Genomic DNA, 23,036 nt, shown 5'->3' with positions numbered 1-23,036 from the left:
TAATGTAGTTCTCAAAAACAAAGCTCTATTGAATTTAGTCATCATTTTGATGGAGCATTTATTATGGAAAGTTCAAATTATTCTTTCAATGAATAAATATTTACACCATATAGATCTCACTTAAATAGAGAAAGGAAGTCATAGTTGTTATTTTATGAATGGATAGGAAGAGAGGAAAAAAAAACAGGGTAAGAAATGGAAGGTGAAGAAAAGAAACAGAAAAATGCCTATCCATAAAGGAAACTTCTAGTCTTGGACAATACAGAACTCTTAAGGTCAAGGGAAACTGAATGAAAATGGTGTTTTAAGCAATGAAACCACTGGATCTGTGACAATGAGGAATTGCTGTAAACATTATAATGTTATGACTTAGTGCATGACAAGTGGAATTCCTTTAAACTGCTGAGGGGTAAGAAGTATGATTTCATTAAATAAAAATTTTCTTTATAAATAGTACTGGTGTTTGGAGGCAAAGAATACAAACAACAAAGAGCAAAAATGCAAACAGCAACAATAATTCAATATGTATAAGAAATCCCCTATATGAATTTTTTTAAAGGAACATACCTAACACAATATGTAGGCAAATGTACTTAGAAGCAACATGACCTGTTATGATACAACACAGCAATAGGAAGGTTTATAAATAGCACCCCTTTTTTATATTCATGTAGAGAACTCATATTGCTTTCAATTCACATCTGTGATTTAATTGTGCCTGCTAAAGAAACTCTCTTTAGTGAGAAGAGTTGCAGCTTCTCAGAAACTTAAAAGTCTAAGAGAGTTGTACAAGGGACTGAGAAGCTGAGTGGTTTGCCTTCAGTGACAGCCAAATCGTGTCACAAGTGACTTGAGAGTAAGTTGTCTTAACTCCAAGGCCAAGTATCTACAAAGCAATGCTTCATCTTTAAAAGACACAAAGCAAAACTAAATTGTATTGTACACATGCAATGCATCAGAGACCACATACATAAAACTGGTTTTAAAAATTTTATTTACTTAACAGTCTCACCACTGGTTTATCTTTGCATTTATACATATGTGTATATAACTCATACAAATATACATATGTACATATACATATAATTGAAAAAAATCCATTTTAAAATTTCTTTATGGTAAACAAATTTATCTTGAAAAAATATTTTATTAGTAACCAAATAAGCTAAAATATAAAAATTCTTAAATTGTCTCCAAGGAAAATACTTTTCCTATTTCTTATTTCATGATTTTAGATAAAAATGAATGAATGAAAAAGGATTCATTACCATTACTTAAAAGCACAGTGTTAAGCAGTAAAGATACAAATAGAAAAAACCAATGCATTCCTTGCTCTAAAGGAAATCATATTCAGTTATTAAGACAATAAAGACAGGAATATGACATCATATTTACCTGCTTCTGTAGTGGTCAATATTGAAACTTTCTATTTTACACTTGACTTTGGTATAAACATCTTGGACATCTACTGAGGCACTGAGATCTTCTAATTCACAAACTACACAGACCTCTGTAATAATAAACAAATATAAATATTAATAGCTTTTTTTCAAGTCAAGGAATATCAACAATATTAAGAGGGAAAAATTTTAAAATACATAATACATCAGATATTTCTGCAAAGTGACCAAACAATATAACAAGTTTTGCACAGAAAGTTAAAACAGTAACAGCAGTTTTGTAGAATGAAGAATTACGAATGACTTAGTCTCAGTAATACAAAGATCCAAGACAATCCCAAAGGAATAATGATGAAACATGCTACTTACTTCCAGAGAAGGAGCTGATATTATCTGAATATAGAATGAAGCATATACTATTCTTCTCATACTCTCTCTCCCTCCCTCTCTGAGTCATCTTGTACGAAGTGATTAATATAGAAACGTTTTAAATGATTGTACATGTATAATTTATATCATTTTGCTTACCATCTCAGGAAGGGTGGGAGGAGGGGAGGGAGAGATAGAATTTGGAATTCAAAACTTAAAAAGAATTTAATTAGATTGGTAAGCATGTAGATTACTCCGTCTTGGTCAAAATAAAAGATTAAATATTATAATTTTTTCCCCATATGGCAGGTCCTTTCTCTAACTCTCAAGTGCTTAATTCATTACCATCCTTTAAAGTTTGACTCAAATGCCACCTCAGATAATAAAAGTTGACATTTATGTAATCATTGAAGGTTTTCAAAGCATTTTGCATGCATTATTTCATTTGATCTTTGCCATAACTTTGGGAGACAGAGTCATAGATATTTTATTCATATTTTACAGATGAGTAAACTGGGGTTCAAACATAGGTTAAGAGATGCTAATGATAATACAACTAGTAATAAGGAGAGAAATGATTCAAACCCAGGTCTTTCTAGATCCCATATCCAAGGTTCTTTCCCCTATACCACAGATTTTCCTAAGTCAAAAATAACCATTTGACCCAATGTCTTTACAAACAGCATCTTAAAATTCTGAACTTCTCTAGTGAAATTACTATGCATTATTTTGCATTTTGGCTATCTATGTTTGTAATATGCTCATCTATGCTAATTTATCTCCATTATTGTGGAGGCTAAGTCTTAGCTAATTTTTTTTTATTTCTTATAGTAAGCAGTAGAGTGCTCTGTATATAGTAGTTGCTTAATAAATATTTCTTGAGTTAACTTTAAATACATCATATAGACAGAAAAGAAAGAGAAAGAAGAGAAAAAAGAACTCCTGAACAATAGGGTCTTCCCATTTTGGCTGAGGGCCTTCTTTGGAGGAAGCTTTTTAGGAGAAATATATTTCCTTCTTGATCTTAAGGACCTAATATGGCAAAGAGCAATATATCTTTGCCACAATAGCAGAGGCAACAGAGTCATGTTGGTGGTAAGAATGGAAGGAGAAATCGAGGAATATATATATCCTTTGTAGCGGCAGAGCATTAATTCTTTTTTCTTCCAGATACAGAGTTGGATTTTGGGTCTTTTTTTAAAAAATTTTATTCATTTAAGGCAGTAGGGTTAAATGACTTGCCCAAGATCACACAGCTAGGCAATTATTAAGTGTCTGAAGTCAAATTTGAACTCAGATCCTCTGGACTCCAGGGTTGGTACTCTCTATCTACTGAGTCACCTAGCTGCCCCTAGAGAGTTGGATTTTACTTAAAATTACTTAATTCCAATAATTGAGAATTTTTAAGTTTATAATTATAGATAATGGCTTTGTGTTTAGGAGGATAAAGCTATCATGATGGTTTCTTAAGTCACTGAAACAAAATAAGCGAGTTTGATAGAAACCCAACTGTGATGGACTACAAATAAAAGTAGAAATTATAACTTTAAAATTTATTTTTAAATATGATTCAAATGAACAAAATAGTATAAGTTTTTAGGTCATATAATATTAACTAAATTGTATAATAAAGAATGAATTAATGATAATTCACTAGTTTAAAAACAATGTCAAAGCTATCTATCGCCTGTTCTCTAAGAGTGTATAATGGTTGTATGTTTCAGATAGGAGTTGTTTATGTGTACATAATTATTTAAAAGTGATGTGGATTTTGATTTAATAGATATTGAATTAGTTCACCTATACTTTGAATGATTATTTACCGGAATGCTAAATAATGAGAACTGGAAGGGGCATGAGAACCATTTAGTTCAACCTCTTCATTTCACCAGTAAGAAAACAGAGAGCCAGAGGAGGGAAATGATTTGCTTGAGGTCACAAGACTGAAAAATATCGGAAGCTGGATTGTAAACAGGTTTTAAATATTGGATATTTTATTTTATTTTAAATTTTTGGAAGAGAGGTTCAAAATGAGATCAATACCTCTTCCTCTGTGTCCAGGATCTGGAGCAAATAGCTTGATGGTAATTTTTGGTAGAACCCATTGCATCCAGAGGCTAACTCGTCCACTTGACCCACCAATGCTACTTGTAGTTTGTTCCAAGGTAACAGAATCAGAAAATGGAGAGTCATCACCAGCTTGTGCAGAATCACCCTAGACAAAGGAAACATTCATAATAAAAATTATGTTTAAAAATTCATCAGACTTTGTGTGTCCTCAGAGAGCTGTAATTTCTTTACTTGAATTCACTAGAAACTATGTCCTGGCTTATTTATATTATAGTTCTTTGCCAACTTTCTAGAGAGTTTGGATATTTGTTTATATATTATCAAGGTGAAAATTTTTTCATTATAAATTTATCCATTTAAAAAACAAGAAAATGAGATGACATTGCATTCTAAGATCTCAATCCAGCTAAGACATGGGAATTGACATTCAGATTCCAAGTAACTTCATTAGCATAGGCTTTATTTTGATATCACAAAAAGTTAAGAAATATTTTCTGTTTATAATTATTTTGAAGGTCACAGGAAACAATTGGTTTTCTCTGTTTTAAGATGTAGAATAATACTTTCAACATAATTTTGTAAATTTATAGAAGTGTCATCCTTTAACCTATATCCTTTCAAGCACATGGGTACCTATTTTAATGAAAGATAACTTAGGAAACCCCACAAATTTCAAAATCTTATATGTAATAGGAAGAAATGATCACCTATACGACAAAGTAGAGTCTTAGAAAATTGTCCCTAGGACTGTAGGTTAAGTAAGGGAAGGGAGAAAGGGTGGAGGAGTTTAGGAAGATAATGTATGAAGCTTCAAAGACAGATCAAGACCTTAGATTCCACCTGTTGAGAGCCAAGGACTATCTTCATAAATGCTCCTAGGAAGATCCTGTCAAATCCATTCCCTATAGTTCCAGGCAATATTCTTGTAATATCCCAGCAAGGAAGCTGCCTGAGAATACAAAGAACCTTAGACACTGAGATTACTGAATTTATCTGACTAGAAAGCCATTACACCTTTTCTGTTCTTTAGTTTGGTGTTATGTTAAAATGGAACAAGGGACAGGGATGAAGTACCCTGGGACTAGGTACATGGGATAAGGAGTTTGGAGAATCTGAAGATGAAGGACCGACTTCTAATTTTTTTTTTTGATGTTTTGCAAGGCAATAGGGTTAAGTGATTTGCTAAAGGTCATACAGCTAGGTAATTATTAAGTATTTGAGATGGATTTGAACTCAGGTCCTCCTGACTCCAGGACCAGTGCTCTATCCACTGTACCACTTAGCTGCCCTGCTGCTTCTAGTTTTAATTTCTTATCACTGAACTGACATTCCTTTTCTTTTTAACCATAAAATTATATATTTAATTCTAGCTAAGTCAAAAAGATCCACAGAGAAAAATAGGACCGTATAAGTAACAGATCTGAATAGACAGTAGGCCCCAAGAGGTTCCAGGACTATGAATCCATCAGTCCCATTCCACCTTCTATATGACACGTAAAGATAAGAGAGGCCAAACAAAATCAAGTTTCTATACTTAACTAGTTTACAACATGAACATTTTCCTAGGAAATTAGAGAAAAATAACAGATATGCATTTAAAATTAAACAACAATAACTAAGCATCTATGTGATGTCATCTGTAAAATGTGGGAATTAGACATGATAGAAAATTGTTAATATAAATGACAGGAAACTGTTCATACCACCAAGTGTAATGCTCCCTGCCATGCCCTGAACGATCCTAGTCATGTCAGAATGTCAGTAGCCTTCTCAGCAAGATAGAATCAATTAGGTTGAATTAGATAGAACATTAATTCCCATCCTGAGATCTTGTACTGTGGAGCTATCTGGCCCAAGTTGAATCTAGGCCTATGATATCCTTGTCCCCTTCCAAAGGGACAATGGACAAGGGACAAAACAGCTAGAATGAAATGATTGTCCTCGTTTGGACTGCTGAGGGTGGCTGGCATCTCATGACAAGGCCTTGCAACTTCCCATTACCTCCTCTCTCTCCTCCTATAAAACCATAAAAAATTTTTATGGGTCTTTTTGGTTGGGAAATCCATTGATCACTGTCCCCCCCCCAGAGTGACACATTTCCTACCCTTTTATCTCAATTAAAGCTGCTTTATTTCTCATCTCAAGACTCTGATTTATTTTAGGTCTTGACAGACTAGATGAATTCTTGTAACCTCTTCATGTTCTACCAGCTTCAAAAGAAAGATATTAAGCAAATGTCCTTTTGATCTGATCAACAGGACCTAGTGTGTTTAGGCTATGATCAAATATGCACTTCCTTGTAGGCTGTTCTAAACCAATACATGGAAACTGGATGAACGTACTTTTCACCAAGAATGACAGGATATAAATGTCTGTCTCTACTGTTTAATGACAAAAACCCTTCTAACTGGCTTTTGAAAAAGGAAATGTGGATAAAATAGGAGATGCAGAGCAGAAAGGTAATTTACATACAAAAGTATCAATAAAACTCTCCCTCTGTCCTTTCTATGGAAATAAGTCCTGCTGAGAACTTCAGTATAGGGAAAAGGTAACAGCTGTTATCTTTAGTGAACTATATTGCTTCTATTACTTTTGTCTCTTTTGTGTTCACTTTTTCCTGATCTTAGATGAAGGAATATTATGAGAGAGAAGTGCTCAGAGGACAAAGTGAGTCCAAGAAATTTATCAGACATTAAAGAAGTCTCAAGCAACTGGGACCAGTAGCAGCAGTAGCTGAGTCCAACAAAAAGCCAGATCAACAGCTGAATAACCTGCTTGCTCTAGTGCATGAAATAGACTGACACATCATTTAAGGCAAAGCAATCCACAAGAAAGCAATTGAGCAAGGAAGTCACTCATCCATCACAGATACCACGTAAACTACAGCAAACTTCATGAAGGCCTTTCTACAGAAGAAAACACTTTATCCTATCATTCTGGAGTTATGAGTTTCTTTAGCCATGAGTTTTCCCTACACATGTGCCTACCATTATATTTCTAAATTCATGCTTACTCTATCTATGGACTTTGCAAGGGAATACCCTGGGATTTAGGGGGAAAAAATCTTATGCCATTGGAGTAAATAGATATGTTTTTGAAAAATTGAGCCTACTGGTTGATTCCTAAGAGAAAGCACACTGGTAGGGGCTTGTGAGCTAGATAATACACACAGGGTCATGTATAGGATTCTTAAAGTTGTTATAACTGCTCTCCAGAAACCAACCTGTGAGTCTAAGTGAGGTGTTGGAATAGTAAGGCCAGAAGGAGTGTAGGCGAAAGTATTTTCTTACATGTCATCTGTAAAGAATTTTTCAATTCCTTTTCTCTGAACAAAATAAAAGTTACACAAGGAGTTTTAGGAAGCAGAACCTGGAAGTGAAACATAAAATGGAATGAAGTGGAAAAGATGGGAAACAAGGAGAATCTTTAGGAAGCCATTACAATAACTTAAGTTTGAGGCAAAACAATGGGATGATGGTATGAGGCAGCAAGAATAGTGGGGGGGGGGGAGGAGAGAGAGAAAGAGAGAGAGAGAGAGAGAGAGAGAGAGAGAGAGAGAGAGAGGAAATATATAAATGATATCATCATGATAAGCAAGGAAAATAATGTTTGGAACTGCATCTGTCTTGTGCCCTTCAAGTCACACTACACAATTGATTTCCATGTCACAGAATTTATTGCAGGAAAGGATTACAGAAAATACATAGTCCAAATACCTCTTTGATGTTTCAAAAAAATGGGTAAGTTGAAAGTGAGAGAGGTTGAATGGGTTGTCCAGTGGAAAAGGTAGTAAGAGTATCACAGCTGAGATTCACTAACAGATTTGCTAAGTTCTAATTCTTGGTTCTTTCTATCATATTTAGTTTAGTGTGTCTATTTCCTCTGCCTAGTGCAGTGTGTCTATTTCTATCTAGATAATATAGGGGCCAGCTAGGTGGCACAGGAGAGAGAACATTGGCCTTGGAGTCCTTAGGCCTGGAGTTTGAATCCAGCCTCAGACACTAGAAGATAGCTGTATGATCTTGGTTAAGTCATTTAACCCTTACTGCTTCCCATCCAGGGCCATCTCCAGTCCTTCTGATTCATATTTGGATACTGGACCCTGATGGCTCTGGAGGAGAAAGTGAGGCTGGTGACTTAGCACAGCCCCCCCCCCCCAAATCCAATCCATGTGTTTGTCACAGCATTACTTCCACTAAAGTCATGGTTTTTGAGAATTAAGGAAAAACATTATCATTAAATAAAACACTAGGTATCACCAATTAATTCACTCACAAGTGAAATCAAGATGTTAACATAGCAAAGTCTTCTACCTAAATAGTGGGCAACTTTTTTTCTTTGTTCACTCAAAGCTTAAGTAACATCCTAAGTAATCCTACTTTAAGATATGAATTTTCATTAATTTTTTCAATAATAATTTCCCCTCCTCATATAATTCCAGAGAATCAGTTCTGACAACATTTTTTGGTATGAATTTTATTTTCCATTGTTCAGTCTCGATTAACCATCCTCTCCTGCTTTTTTTTTGGGACAATCAGGGTTAAGTGACTTGAACAGAGCTATTAAGTATTTGAGGCCAAATTTGAACTCAAGTCCTCTTGACTGAAGAGTCAGTATTCTATGTACTGTGCCACCTAGCTGCCTCTTGTTAAAACATTTTTGAAAATTCTTCCTTGCCAAGTGATGAAGGTTACCTAATGCTAGATTATTTCTTTAAAAGTTGTAAATTTCTATGCAGCTTAAGGTTTTTTTTAAATGTACCTGTAATATTCCCACAATTAGAAACAATGGAAAAAAACCCTTTGAGTCAGATCTTTTAAGAGAAGGATGAGGGGCATCACAGTGGAAAGTTTCATTTCTATCCCTAAAGGCTTTTAACTAGCACCAATAATAAGCACTAGATTTGTCAGAAAGAGAAAAAAACAAAAGAAACTTAGCACTTGTGAGATTTGTGTGGTCTATTTTTGAAGTGAATGTATATTCCACAGGGACAGTATACTGATATAGCAATTACAATACACTGATGACTAGTAAATTTAAGACTTCCACAGTTAAAGAAGGAGAAGTGGGGGAGGAGATGGGAAATGAAACTGATGCCTTGACAACCAATACAAATCTACACAAGAAAAAGAGAGCCAAGTGGTCAGTGTCACGGGCAACATTCTGCCAGAAGTGTAGATACCATTCTTGTACCCAAATGTCAACATTCCATTTCATTTCCTAAGCAGATGGTGTCTTGACTTTCCGACAATTTAAAACATTTATGACTTCTTTGGAGCCCACTCAGAGAAAGAGTATGAGTAATTTGAAAAAAAGAGATACCCAAAAGTTATGGTTTAGTTAAAATCTTAATAAACACAAGAATTAATTATACCTATTTAAGGATTATTATATTATGTTTTCTTTGATCCTGTCCATCAATTCATACTAGAGTTTTTGTACCTTCTAAAAGTCATATGTATTTTTACTTTATGTATTTAAAAATATAATTCTGAAAAGGGATCCATAATCTTTACCAGACTGTTAAAGGGGTCCATGGCACAAAATAGCTAAGAACTCCTTCTTTATAGAATTAATATCTTCATAGGGGCATTTTGGTAGTTAAAGGGGTCATTCTTTTCTGAATGTTTTAATAAGGAAACAAGAAGGGAAAGTAAAAAGAACACACTAGTATAGAATGGAGAAAGAAAAGACTAGAACTTCCTAGTGAATTAAATTTGGATTGTGTGAGAAGAGAATACAAACATGGAAAAGTGTGGTAAATAAACACAAAGAGCTTAGTGTGGAAATAAAGCACATTAAAAATAAGTGAAGATTCCTTCATTACTCTTCAGGCTTCACCCCGTGGCATCAATTGCCATTATTCTGTTTCCCTTCCAGTTTCCTATAAATATTTTAAAATATAATAACTAGAATATAATTATTAGAATCTAAACTCCTTGAGACCAAAGGCTGTTTTTCTTTCTGAATTGAGATTCCCAGTGCTTTAGCACAATGCCTGGCTAAATAAGTGCTGAATAAATACCTATTGATGGGACTTGAAAGGAGAGAGGATTAATGGAGGGATATAGTATCTGAGAGACTATAGCTGGCAACAAAAAAAACAACCCTAATGATCCTCAAAGAAAGGGAGGAATTAAAAAGAAAAAAAACAAAGAACTAGAAGTTAAAGGAATGAAAGCCTGATCCCTGGGAACAAGGACTAGATCATAACTATTTTTGGCATTTATGTGCCTGGTAGGTGCACAATGTTATTTTAGGATTTAGGATCAGAATTTCTAATTTTATTTTTCTTTATTAATAAGTATCTCAGGCAATTCCTTTAACTATACACATTTTATCTTACTCGGATTTCTCTGCTTTAATCTTGAAAAACCTAGAGTTATGTCAGGGTGAGAACTCAGCACAAGAATAAAGTATATGTTTTTGATCATCAAGGACAGAAGTGACAGTATTTGAACCTGTAGGTCAACATCTTGTGATTCCAAGATCCATGAAAGGAAAAACTGTCAGACCTAATGAAACCATGTGAAGAGTAATAATATTATTTATTGTCATTAAGAAGTTAAATTTTTGCTCATTAAAGACATTTTTTTATAAAATGACTTTTTTTTTCTGAAATGAGTTGTATATTTTTTTTCTCCAATGAGTTGTATATTTTTTTTCTCCACAACTCCCATTTCAACTTTCTTATTTTTTTTTCATTTTAAAGTACCATTATATTTTGGGTTAAGATATCTGCAATCTGGTAATATAAGAACAAAGGGGTTGGTAGGGGTAGGCAGCTGACAACATGGACACCTTCTTCCTAGATGTGATACAGAATTCCTTCCATATGAAAGTATATCTCTACCCCACCCCCTAGTCCAACTCAGTTTTTCCTAAACTCTACTTTGAGATACAATTTAAAAAAAGGAAAAAATATAGGAAATCACGTTAAAAATCTCATTTCACAGATAATGTGAAGTATCATTTGGCCTCTATTTTATGAAGAAAATGCTTTTTTAATGTTCTGTTTTTGTTTTTCTTTTGGGTATGCAGATAAATACTTCAGTATTCAATCTTGCCTTCTGAAACTTTGTCCAGGAAGCTGTTTTCATTTAGTGGCTTGAGTTACAGATAACTGTGTTGTTTAGAACCAAAGTGGCTGTTTTCTGACATTCTTTTTCTCTCTTCATTTCCTTGATTTAAGAATTTAGTTTCCCCCAAAATTTCAAAGGATTTGCTAACATTTACCATCAGAAATACGAAAATTTAAACTAAAACATGCTGTAAGATATGTAACTGTAATTAAACTTTTTAAAGTCCTTACAAGGATTAATGAAGGAACCACTTTAAAATCAACCAACCTACTATCCACAAGAGCACAGAGCAACTGATTTCTGTATACAAAGTTACTTCTGACTCTTAACGAATTCCTAGTTTCCTTTAAAGTTCAGCTCAAAAACTATTCCTAATTAAATTTTTTCCTGAATCCCCTAATGCTAGTGTCTCTCCCCAATTATCTTACATTTATTTAGTACAGACTTAAAAATTCAATTTAATTTTATGTTTATTTTAAAATGTTTTTTTCCTCCTGCTATTCCCTCACCCACTGAAGTAATACAATATTTATTTCAAATATGAAAGCATGCAAAACATATTTCTGCATTAGACATACTTATACACCCCCCCAAAAATAAGAAGGAAAAAACCAAACATCAATCTACAATCTGAGCCCACCAGTTCTTCATGTGGAGGAAGAAAGCATTTTTTTTAATAAGGTGGATCATTGTGTTGAACAGTTACTAAGTTTTTCACAGATGATTACTTTTGAAACACTGTGATTACTGTGCAAATTTTTTCTCTTGGTTCTGCTCACTTCACTTCATTTTGCATTAGTTCATAAATGTCCTCCCAAAGTTGTCTTAAAACCAATGACTTCATTTTTATAGAAAAATAGAATTACATCATAATCATATATCACAACTTGATCATCTTCCAATTGATGGGTATACCCTCAGTTTCCAAATCTTTGCCAATACAAAAAATCATTCCTGATATTTTTGTACATATGGGTCTTTTCCCTCTTTCTTTGATCTCCTTGGGGTATAGAACTAGTAGTGGCATTTACTGAGTCAAAGAGTATGCCAATTTAATAAATATTTTGGGCATAGTTCCAAATTGTTTTCCTGAGCGGTTGGACTTATTCTCAGCTCTACCAATGGTGTATTAATGTACTTATTTCCTCACATTCCTTCCAGCATTTGTTATCTTTCTTTTCTGTCTTGTTAGCTAATTTGTTGGATGTGTGGTTGTTTTAATTTGTTTTTCCCTGATTACTGGTGATCCAGAGCATTTTTATGTAATTATTGATAGTTTTGATTTCTTCCTCTTAAAAATGTCTATTCATAGGGTGGCTAGGTGGCATAGTGGATAAAGCACCGGCCTTGGAGTCAGGAGTATCTGGGTTCAAATCTGGTCTCAGACACTTAATAATTACCTAGCTATGTGGCCTTAGGCAAGCCACTTAACCCCATTTGCCTTGCAAAAACCCAAAAAAAAATGTCTATCCCTTGACCATTTAACAACAATTTTATTTTTTATGTATTTAGCAAAGGTACCTATATATAAAAATGTTATCTTTATCTCAGAGAAACCTGTTGCAAAGATTTCCTGCCCAGTTTCTTGCTTTCCTTTTAACTTTGCCTGCACTTTGTCTCCCTTTAAATAATAAAAGTGAATTGATCAAATCCCTAGCTATGTGACTGTAATGTTCTTGTTTCTTCATTTCAAAATTATTGTTGTATTTGATGACCCAGAGCTACCTCATACTTCACAATTAAGCTATTTTTGAAGCTCACATATGATTGATACACAAGAAACTAAAAATACAGTAAGGAAGAGTAGAAATAAGCATTTATAAATATTAACACATTTGATCCTTACAACAACCCAGGGAAATAGGTTCTAATATGATCCCCATTTTTATAGTTGAGGAAACTGAGGAAGGGTCACAGTAAGCATCTGAGGCTGGATCTGAACACAGATCTTTCTAATTCTGGGCTCAAAGTTCTATACACTGAGTCTATGAATTACCCTATCTATGGACTCCAGAAAAGTTGGGCATAAGACAAATTTTGAAAATGAAGTCTTATTTTGCCTTTCTACACATGAAAATTTTTAAATCAATCGACAATCATTTATCATGCACTTATGTTGTGCTAGCCATTGTCCTCAGTTATGGGGGATATAAAAACAGCAAAAATAGCCCCTGCCTTTAAAAAGTCTGTGCCTTCTTATAAGGTGAGACAACATTTAATTAACTAGATACAAATAAGATATAATTAAGGGTATATTTAAGATACAGATTGAGATTAATTTCAGAAATGAAAATACTGGAAAGCTGAGGGGACTCAAAAAGAACTTGTGAAGAAAGTGGAATTTGAACTAAGTCTGCAAGGACATCTTTGAAGCTAAGTGGAGGTGGGGAAAGGCAGCATTCTAGGCATAGGACAGAGTAAAGGTTCACTGAGATTAGTGGACTTTCTTGTTTGAGGGACAGAAATAGGACTAGCATACCTTGATTACAGAATTAATGGAAGAAAGGAAAAGGATAGGTTGAAGTAAATTTTAAGTGTCCTACAAAGGACTTTAGTTTTAATGTGGATGGAAATGAGGAACCACTGGAGTTAATTCAGTAGGAAGATCATGGTCAGACCTGTGTTTTAAGAAGTTCACTTTGGCACCTAATTGAAAGATGATTGAAGTGGAAAGAGACTTGTTACACTCAGTAAAAGGTGACAATAATCCAAGCCATAGGTGAAGAGGGCCTAAACCAGTGTGGAGGTAGTATAAGTTGAAAAGAGATAAATATAAAAGTTGTTATAAGGTTGGAACAATATTATTTGACCACAGATTATGTATGTGTAAAGGCTGGAGACTGAAAGAATGATGGTGCCTTAACAGTAAAAATGAATTCATAAAAGGGAGGAATATCTCAAAAATTCGTAGGGTCAAATGACAGAGAGATCAAGGATGAGAAAAAATTCATGATATTTGACTATTAAAAAGTCAGTTGTGACTTTGGAGAGAATAGTCTAAGTTGATTGATGAAGTTGGAAAGCTAGAGAGTTTAGAAGATAGTAAGATAAGAGGCATAAAGAATATAGTTTTTCCAAGCATTCATCTGCAAAGGGGAGGGAAATTTATAGGATGATAACTAGCAGATATCATAGCATAAAGTAACATATTTTTAAGGATGGAAGTAAAAAAGGTAGTGGGAATGATATGTGAATGAAAATGTGAAATGAGGAAAATGATATGTGAATGAGTAATGTGAAATGAGGAAAAGAGAAGGAAATAAAGATGCTTAGCTGAGGGGGGAAAAGAGTGGCTGGAAAAGGCCAGAGGAAAAACAGGATTGAAACAGCCACTATAGTAAATGGGATAGTGAACTGATTAGGAAGGAACAGAAAATATGGCCCAGCTGAAATGATCTACCAGTTGAGGTTAATTAACTGCAGAAATGAGATGAATTAGAAGTGAAGTCAATAGGCATAGCTTTCTTATTTCCTCTAGTTCTATTCAATAACTTGAAGAGGAGAAAAGGAGGGAAATAGAGGAAGATATTCAGAATTTGATATTTCATCAAAAGGTTAAAACTGGGGAGGAAGAAGATTGTAGCTAATTCAGGAATGATTGCCTGGAAAATTATTGAGGATTAGATGTTACTGTGAAGACTGTCCCCAAGGACAGTGGTTACATGCATTTAAGCCTTCACAAATTCTGAACTCAAAGTCTTAATGGACTTTTATATATCAGTGATTTTCCAATTTAAGTTTTATGATGTCTCAGAGGGTCTCCCAATACACATCAGATTCCTCACCAAAAACTGGTAAGTGAATGAGAATATAGAGGTAAGGGACCACTGTCCTTTAAACTTTTATATTCTCTAGGGATAAACATTAGGGACATGACACTACTGAAATGAAGTTTAAAAAATTTTTCAATTAATTTTTAAAAATTCCTAAAATCCTAGCTTCACTCTCTTCTTCACTTAGAATTGCTTCAAGAATTCAACATCTATAAAAAAATGAATTACAACAGGCTAGGAATACTGAGGATGAATCTATTTTTGATGTGTCTCATCCTGTAAAACAGGAGACTGTACCTCTTTCCTCCTTATTTCTACCAGCTGTTGAAAACATAATCTACATCCTTGAATTTTTCCAAAGTACTGTGAGGATAGAATTTTTGGACCCTATTTTTTATCCATATCTTTTGTAATATTTATCTCTCTCTCTCTCTCTCTCATCCTGATAATTGATTGTGTAATCTCCTCGAGGAGGGCTATTTTGTTTTCGTCTCTGTAAAAGCAGTACCTGTCACATACCATGCACTCAATACCAGTTGGTTGAATTAATTTCCTCTTTTCCCATTTTTAAAGAAGTCTAGCTACTGTTATTTACAATTGGCATCTGACTGAGAATATTCAATTCAATTTAATATGTGTTTATGAAAGTACCTGCCTATGTCAGGCACTGTAGATCTTACGAAAAGACAAAAACAAGCAGTTTCTTCAAATTTTTGTTTCCTCACATTTGAAATGACAAGGGCAAGATGATAACAGAAATGCATTCCAGTTCTCAAATTATGATTCTATGAGTTTTATTCAAGATTTACATTTTAATTTTTTGAAGTCAAAAAGGAAAAAAATTGTTAAATTTCATAAAAAAGGAATATCTAAAAATATTAGATGACAATTACTACTCAAGTCTTATCTGGCTCACTGTACTATACAACTTACTTTGGGGAGAATAAGAAAGTAAAAGAATGACATCCTGGAATGTAAGCAGGGACCTTAATGTACAGAGATGGCTTTAGAATCTGTAAAGGAAGTTTGAAATACTGTCTAATTGGGCTCTGTTAAAACTAATGTTTTAGTTTACACTCTAGCTTTAAACATATTCCAATGAATGCAAGAAATAGACAGTGGAGCACAGAGATGCATGTAGGTTGAAATAATTGGAACCATTGTGATGGTCAACTTGATAGGGAAGATAATTGATCATGGAGAATTTTTTGCATTCTGGTTTCCCAAGCAGGCCAGATAAAACAAAACAAAGGAGAAATATCAGTACTCCACCAGGAGAGGATGACATTGACAACTAAAACAGCTAAACCAAAAGAGTGTATGAAGTAGACTAAAAGAAAAAAAAATCCCACCAGTTATAAGGAAGGACTTTGTATAGGTTTCAAGCAATTGTGCTCTCAGCAACAACCAACAAGGAGCAATTACAAAAAATAAATCATCTCTAAGTCTAGATTAACTGTATAACAGGAACATGTAGGATCCATGGGAAGATAAAAAAGTTGAAGATACTGAGGTTATAGAAAAATTCTCTTAATGAAAATTCTATAAATGGTTTACAATAATGAAACAGAGACATAACAGCAATTATAGCTGAAGCCATTTTGAGGATATAGACACACTTAGATGAATTAAAAAAAAAAAGCCTTTTTTTGAGTTTGATGACATGTCCAAATATACTTAAAGTGGGTAATTGGAAAAAGCTGGTTATCTACTTTAATTATTATGACAACTCATTCTCTTACATATTTGACAGAAAGCATAAAACATTTTAAGACTTCCACAAACACAACAGTGTGTATATATGAAGTGGTTCTGTAAGTGATACCTGTAGAAGTAAAGTTGAAGCTATCAAAGAATATTCCAAAGAACAGACCATGGTAAAAAGGAACTTGAGAGTCTCCCTTAATTGCTGCAAGAAGGCACTGGAAAATCTTAATAATTTTTGTTGACACATGCAATAAAAAACTGAATACCATATTAACAAATTAAAACCAACAAAATAAAAATACAGAAAGGAATCCAGAAAATGAAAGCAATTGAAAGTCAAATTCAAAAGGAGTAGATGATACAAAGACTCAAAGAACAAAAGAAACAATTTAAAAGTGAAAATTTTTATTACAAAGACTTGAGAAGTAAAGAAATTGGAATTGAGAAAAGTCCTGAAGAAGGAATATGAAAAAGTCTCATCAGCACAAGATATCCAAACACAATAAAAATGCAAGGTGAAACAAAACAGAAAGCTAGGGAATTGTTGATAATGTATAACAAAGAAAACAACAGTTGGGTAAAAGGAGGTGTCTGCAATTTTAGATTACCTAGAAAACTGGAAAGGAGGAGGGTCATATAAGAATCAAAATAATTTAAATAACTTTTGAGTGCTACAAGACTTACTTGTAAGGACTATATTTTTACCTAGACTAAATAAAAAAAAGAGCTTTCATACAAAAAGCAGAACAGAAAAATGAGGCCTGCATATGAAACCATGGATCTCCATAATATATAGCTTGTTTTTCCTTTTATATATGTTAAGTGTAATGTATATAGTATTTTACATATATGTCTAGTTAAGCAAAAATTAATTCCTATATTATTTACATTTGATAAAGTATTTCTCATTCTGTACCTTGAATCTATCACCTCTCTCTCAAAAGCTGGGAATATATTTCATTTAGTCTCTAGAATCATGGTCAGTGATTGAATTGAAAACAGATCTTAAGTCTTTCAATGTTGCTTTTCTTTAAAAGGCTGTTGTTATCATATAAATTGTTCTGCAAGGTTCTGCTTACCTAACTTTATCATTTCATACAAGTTTCATATTTCTTATACTCTAATAATATTTGTGTCCAAATACCATAATTTGCTTAGTCATTCCTAAGCTCTCCTAAATTTATTTAAAAAGTAGTCAAACCCAAACATCTCATTAATCATTTGATGTATATGGAAAATATAATGCTATATGACTTTTCTTTCTTTTTTTTTTAAGGTTTTTGCAAGTCAAACGGGGTTAAGTGGCTTGCCCAAGGCCACACAGCTACGTAATTATTAAGTGTCTGAGACCGGATTTGAACCAAGGTACTCCTGACTCCAGGGCCATTGCTTTATCTAATACACCACCTAGCTGCCCCATATATGACTTTTCTAGGAAACACTTCGAACAGCTCTTTCATCTTGTAAAATCTTTTCTCCATAGCTATCAAAATGGCACTTGTATATGATTACAATGAAATTCTGAAAGGATGTTGAGGCAAGATAGAGATGAATCCGGAGGTCACAATTTATCATTGAATAATGGTAATACTATAAATAGTTTGGTCTCTTTAAGGAAAACTACATCATGCATAAAGATGTCAAGGAAAAAACTATGGCTAAATATGTTGATACTCACTGGCATTCTAAAACCAAAGTTGAGTGGAGAGGACACATTTAAAGCAATTAACTTTTAGGCTATACCTATCCTAATGCACATTTTTGGAATCGTAAAATAAAAACAGATTTGTGAAGTTTCCATTTCAATATTAACAAACCGTGACCTAGAAATCCTAAGGCAGTTATAGAAAATATAACAATTGGGGAAAGAAGGATATCCATTATCACCATTATTATTCATTATTGTATTAGAAATATTAGCATTAGCAATAAGAGAAGAAAAAGAAATTGAAGGAATGAGAAAAGGTAATGAAGAAACAAAACTCTCACTCTTTGTAGATGACATGATGGTATACTTAGAGAGCCCTAGTAAATCAACTAAAAAACTATTTGAAATGATTAGCAACTTTAGCAAAGTTAGAGTATAAAATAAATCCATAAAAAATGAGCAATTCTATATTTTAGTAGCAAGACATGAGATAGAAAGAAAAATTCCATTCAAAGTAAATATGGAGGAACAAAAGGTCAAGAATACAAAGGAATTAATGAAAAAAAAAGTTCAAAGAATGGGGGCCAAGTCATGCAAGTTCTAAAATCAGAGGAATAGATTAGGTGCAAAAGAAACATAGTAAATGACTACAGTAATCTGCTCTTTGATAAACCCAAAGATTCCAGTTTCTGGGATAAGAACTCACTCTTCAAAAAAAAACTACTGAGAAAACTAAAAGATAATATGGCAGATACTAGGTATAGACCAACATCTCACACCCTATATAACAAGATAAGATCAAAATAGGTGCAGGATTTAGATATAAAGGGTGATATCATAAATCAGTGAGGAGAACAAAGAATAGTTTATCAGATCTATGGAAAGAGGAGCAGTTTATGACCAAGAAAGAGAGAGAAAAAATTATAAAAGACAAACTGGATAATTTTGATTATATTAAATTGAAAAATTTTTGCACAAACAAAACCAATACAACCAAGATTAAAAGGAGTGCATTAAATTGGGAAACAATATTGTACAATATGTTCCTGAGAAAGGACTCATTTCTAAAATATATAGAGAACTGAATCAAATTTATTAGAAAATAAATCATTACCCAGTTGATAAATGGTTGAAGGATATGGAAAAGTAATTCTCAGATGAAGAAATTAAAGATGTCTATAGTCATATGAAAAAGTGTTTTAAATCATTATTGATTAGGGAAATGCAAATTAAAACAATTCTGAGATACCACCTCACACTCTTCAGATTGACCAATAAGATTAATAAAAGAAAATGATTAATGTTGGAGGGGATGTGGGAAAACTGAGACACTAATATTGGTAGTGGAGTTGTGAATTTATCCAACCTTTCTGGAGAACAATTTGGAATTATGTCCAAAGGGCAATAAAATTGTGCATATCCTTTGATTTAGCAATACCACCACGAGGTCTGTATCCTGAAGAGATTTTAAAAAAAGGATAAAAATCTCACATATACAAAAAATATTCATAGCACTTCTTTTCGTTGTGGCATAGAATTAGAAATGAGGCATTGCCCATCAACTGAGGAATAGGTGAATAAATTGTGGCATATGAATGTGTTGGAAAACTATTGTTCTATGAGAAATCATGAGGTGCAGGATTTCAGAAAAAGCCTGGAAAAAACTTTCATGTACTGATGAATGAAATGAGCAGAATTGGAAGAACATTATACTGAATAATAACAACATGGGGTGATGATCAATTATGATGAACTTGTTCATTTCAGCAGTACAATAAGCAAGGGCAATTCTAAAAGACTTGTGATGGAAAATACCATCTATATCCAGAGAGGGAAATGTGGAGTTTAAATGCAGACCAAATCTTCCATTTTAAAAAAAGTTGTCTCATGAGTTCTGTCACTTCTTTTCTCCCTAATGTTTTTTTCTTCCATTTGGATTTGATTCTTCTTTCACATCATGATTAACATGGAACTATGTTGAACATAATTACACATGTAGAGCCCATATTAGATTGCTTTCTCTCAGGGGTGGGGGAGGGAAGGGAGGGAGGGAGAAAAATATAAAACTTAAAACCTTGCAAAAAAAAAAAAGATTGGTGTAAACTACCTTTGCATGTTGTTGGAAAAACAAATAAATAAAAAAGAAAATAATATTTCCTTTACAAAAAAAGGGAAAAGACAGACATTCTTACAAAATGTGATAGATCACTTTTAGATCTTATTAGAAAACTTTTTCCTGAATAATAATAATAAAGGCTGATAACAGGTATTTTATTGTTGTTCAATCATTTTTTGACTCTATTTACATTTTTCTTGGCAAAAACACTGGAGGTTTAATGTTGCCTTCTCCAGTTCATTTTATAGATGAGGAAACTGAGGCAAACACAATTAACTGACTTGTTTAGAGTCACAAAGCTAATTAAATATCTGGGGCTAGATTTGAAATAATGTCTGACTCTGGGTGTGGTGCTCTATCCCACCTAGCTGTCCAATAATAGCTAGATGGTACAATAGATAGAGCATTGGTCTCGGAGTCAGGAGGATGGAAGTTCGAGTCAGACTCAGATATTTGACACTAACTAGCCATGTGACCTTGGACAAGTCATTTAACTCTGATTGCCCTGACTAAATCCAGAACCATCTATCTCCCCAATTGTCCTGATACATATCTGGCCATGGGACACAATGAGGCTGGTGACAATGTATAGCCCCCCTCACTTAAATCCAATTCATATGCTTATCATGGCATCATCTCCCTGAAGTCATGGTTCTCCAAGAATGAAGGACAAACATCATCAATAGATATACACAATTGGCTTTATTAAATATAATTCAAAGTTGTTTACTTCAGAATGTTATCTATGAAGCAGTGAAGATAGAAAAAATAGAATCAAATGTCGTACCATGAGTAGAACCAACAAGAATTAAACAAACCATGAAGACTTAGGCAAATGGCAGAGTCGTGTGGATTTGTTTCTTGAAAAAGAAGGATTTACATTAGTACTTCAGGATAACTCATTATCACCAACAGAAATTACAGAGGAATTATTCCTTAGGTAGAAACACTTATATTTATCAACATAAATTATACAAGGAAATGGTAAAAAAACTAAATATAACACCAAAAGTTGCAACAATTTAGCATCTATGATATGATCTGGTGCCTTGAATTATTCATGAGAAGCCCAACATCTTTCATAGACTGGTAGAAAACAAATTTCTACTCTACAAATACAGATTTCAAAATATCCTGGAAAACTCAATCAATTACTTATATTGTACTGGTACCATTATTATCTATTACCACCAGATCATTATTACAGACTATTCACTTTCTTCCATACTCATATGTACTCTCATGATAAGGTCTTTTTAAGTTCAAAATCTATGCTCAAGATTTATCTACTAAGTGGATGTATTAAACTTTTTTTAGGAAGTTTTAACTATTGCCAAAGTATTTCAACAGTTCCTTTTAATAACTTCATTTTTCTTAGTCCCCCAGGATATTAAATTGGCAAATGTACAGGAGAAATATATAAAGTTGTAAAGTGTTTGGTGTGGAGCTGTTTGAAGACTAAAAAAACACTACTGTCCAATAATTTATTGTGACCCCTGATTATAGACTTCAACTTTAAGAAATAGGAGTAGCCTATTGATCTAAGGACACTAAGCAGAACAAACAGTTCTCTGCTAGGGATTTTCATGTAAATGCTTCTCCAAAAGAAGTTCTAACTATACCACAGTTGAAATTCCTAAGAGATCCAGAAACCACAAAAAGAATGTAGGTTCTTTTGTTAAGTTTTTTTTTAAAGCAACACAACATCTAATAAAACACAAACTAATACCAGAACAAGATAAATGTTGCAAAAGTCAAGTTCAATAGAAAACAATACAAACAGAAACTGTGGTTAGTATGCCTTCCTTTGCAGTTTCTCGGATCCCAAGCATGCACAAATTAAATCCCCCTACAGTTAATAAGAACAACACAAAATCCTCAAAACAGAAATCTGTGTGGTAGTCACATCTCAAATGAATGAGACCTCAATTTTTAATACTATTAGTTATATTGAGTAAGAGTTTTAAGAAAGTATGGTCTCAAATTTAAAACATAAGCTGTCACAAGAAGAATTTTTGCTTTCCTTCCTCAAGCAGTTTCAATTTTCATTTTGGATTCACAACATTCAGTGTGGTATTGTTAAATATGTTTATGCATTAATTTTCTGCTCTGTTTCCAAATCTACAGCCAGATCAAGCCAGAATCAGAGACGCTGAACTATTTTCCCACACCTCCTGATGCCAAGTCCTAAAATATACAATTTAATTCTTTCACCAATTGTTGCAAATTGACCAAAATACTGAGTTTATTTTCCTAGTTGAATTTATCTTTATTCATCAGGAAGAGCCAAACATTCGAGGCCTCCATCCTTGGCCTGCCTCAAAAGCACAACGATGATGATCATAGCTTGGCCACACTAGTGCTCTCTTGGCCTTATCAAAATAACTACAGCGTTCTTGTTCAATCACAGAACCTCCCCAAGGGCTAAACACTTCAACCGCTGTTTGTACTTAAGTCAACAGAAACAAGTGGCCTGCTTTAGTCTGCACTACCTTTGCTCAGGCTATTTCAATGCCATGATGGTAAAAAATGATTAACTGTTTCTATGATTAACTGTTTCTAAGCCCAGTGCTTAAGCCTTTCATTCAATGTTTCTAGCTCTACCACCATCCAGCCTGAAATTCAGGAAGCTCTACCTTTATTTTCACATGAGTGTTGAGTTCCCTATCAACTGGTCAGCATGAAAGAGAAATACCTTAAAAAATAAATCATCAAAAGAATCATGTAAACAAATAATCATTTTACTATTTAATATAAGTAATTGTTATAATTGTTATATAAGCTGTTTTTTTGAAATAAGATTCACTTAAAGTCCATATATATAAAAGTTGTCTTTTAAAAATAATTTGACTGATCCATTTTAGTGTATAT

The 23,036-nt window shown here is 33.5% G+C and overlaps 1 protein-coding gene across 11 annotated transcripts in view; it reads right to left on the bottom strand.

Annotated features, from left to right (window-relative positions):
- The window catches only part of VPS13B (vacuolar protein sorting 13 homolog B), a 1,326,809-nt gene that overhangs the window by 447,492 nt on the left and 856,281 nt on the right, over positions 1-23,036 (bottom strand). For all 11 annotated transcript variants that reach the window (XM_074200569.1, XM_074200570.1, XM_074200573.1 and 8 more), the window contains 2 exons: positions 3,813-3,984; positions 1,396-1,510 (listed from right to left, as the gene is read on the bottom strand). In XM_074200569.1, coding sequence (XP_074056670.1) covers positions 1,396-1,510; positions 3,813-3,984 — 287 coding nt within the window. The remainder of the gene's footprint in view (positions 1-1,395; positions 1,511-3,812; positions 3,985-23,036) is intronic.

The sequence above is a fragment of the Macrotis lagotis genome, chromosome X (assembly GCF_037893015.1).
Source record: "Macrotis lagotis isolate mMagLag1 chromosome X, bilby.v1.9.chrom.fasta, whole genome shotgun sequence".
Classification (NCBI taxonomy): domain Eukaryota; kingdom Metazoa; phylum Chordata; class Mammalia; order Peramelemorphia; family Peramelidae; genus Macrotis; species Macrotis lagotis.
Note: the sequence above shows the minus strand (reverse complement) of the source record. Positions and strands in the feature narration are given on the sequence as shown.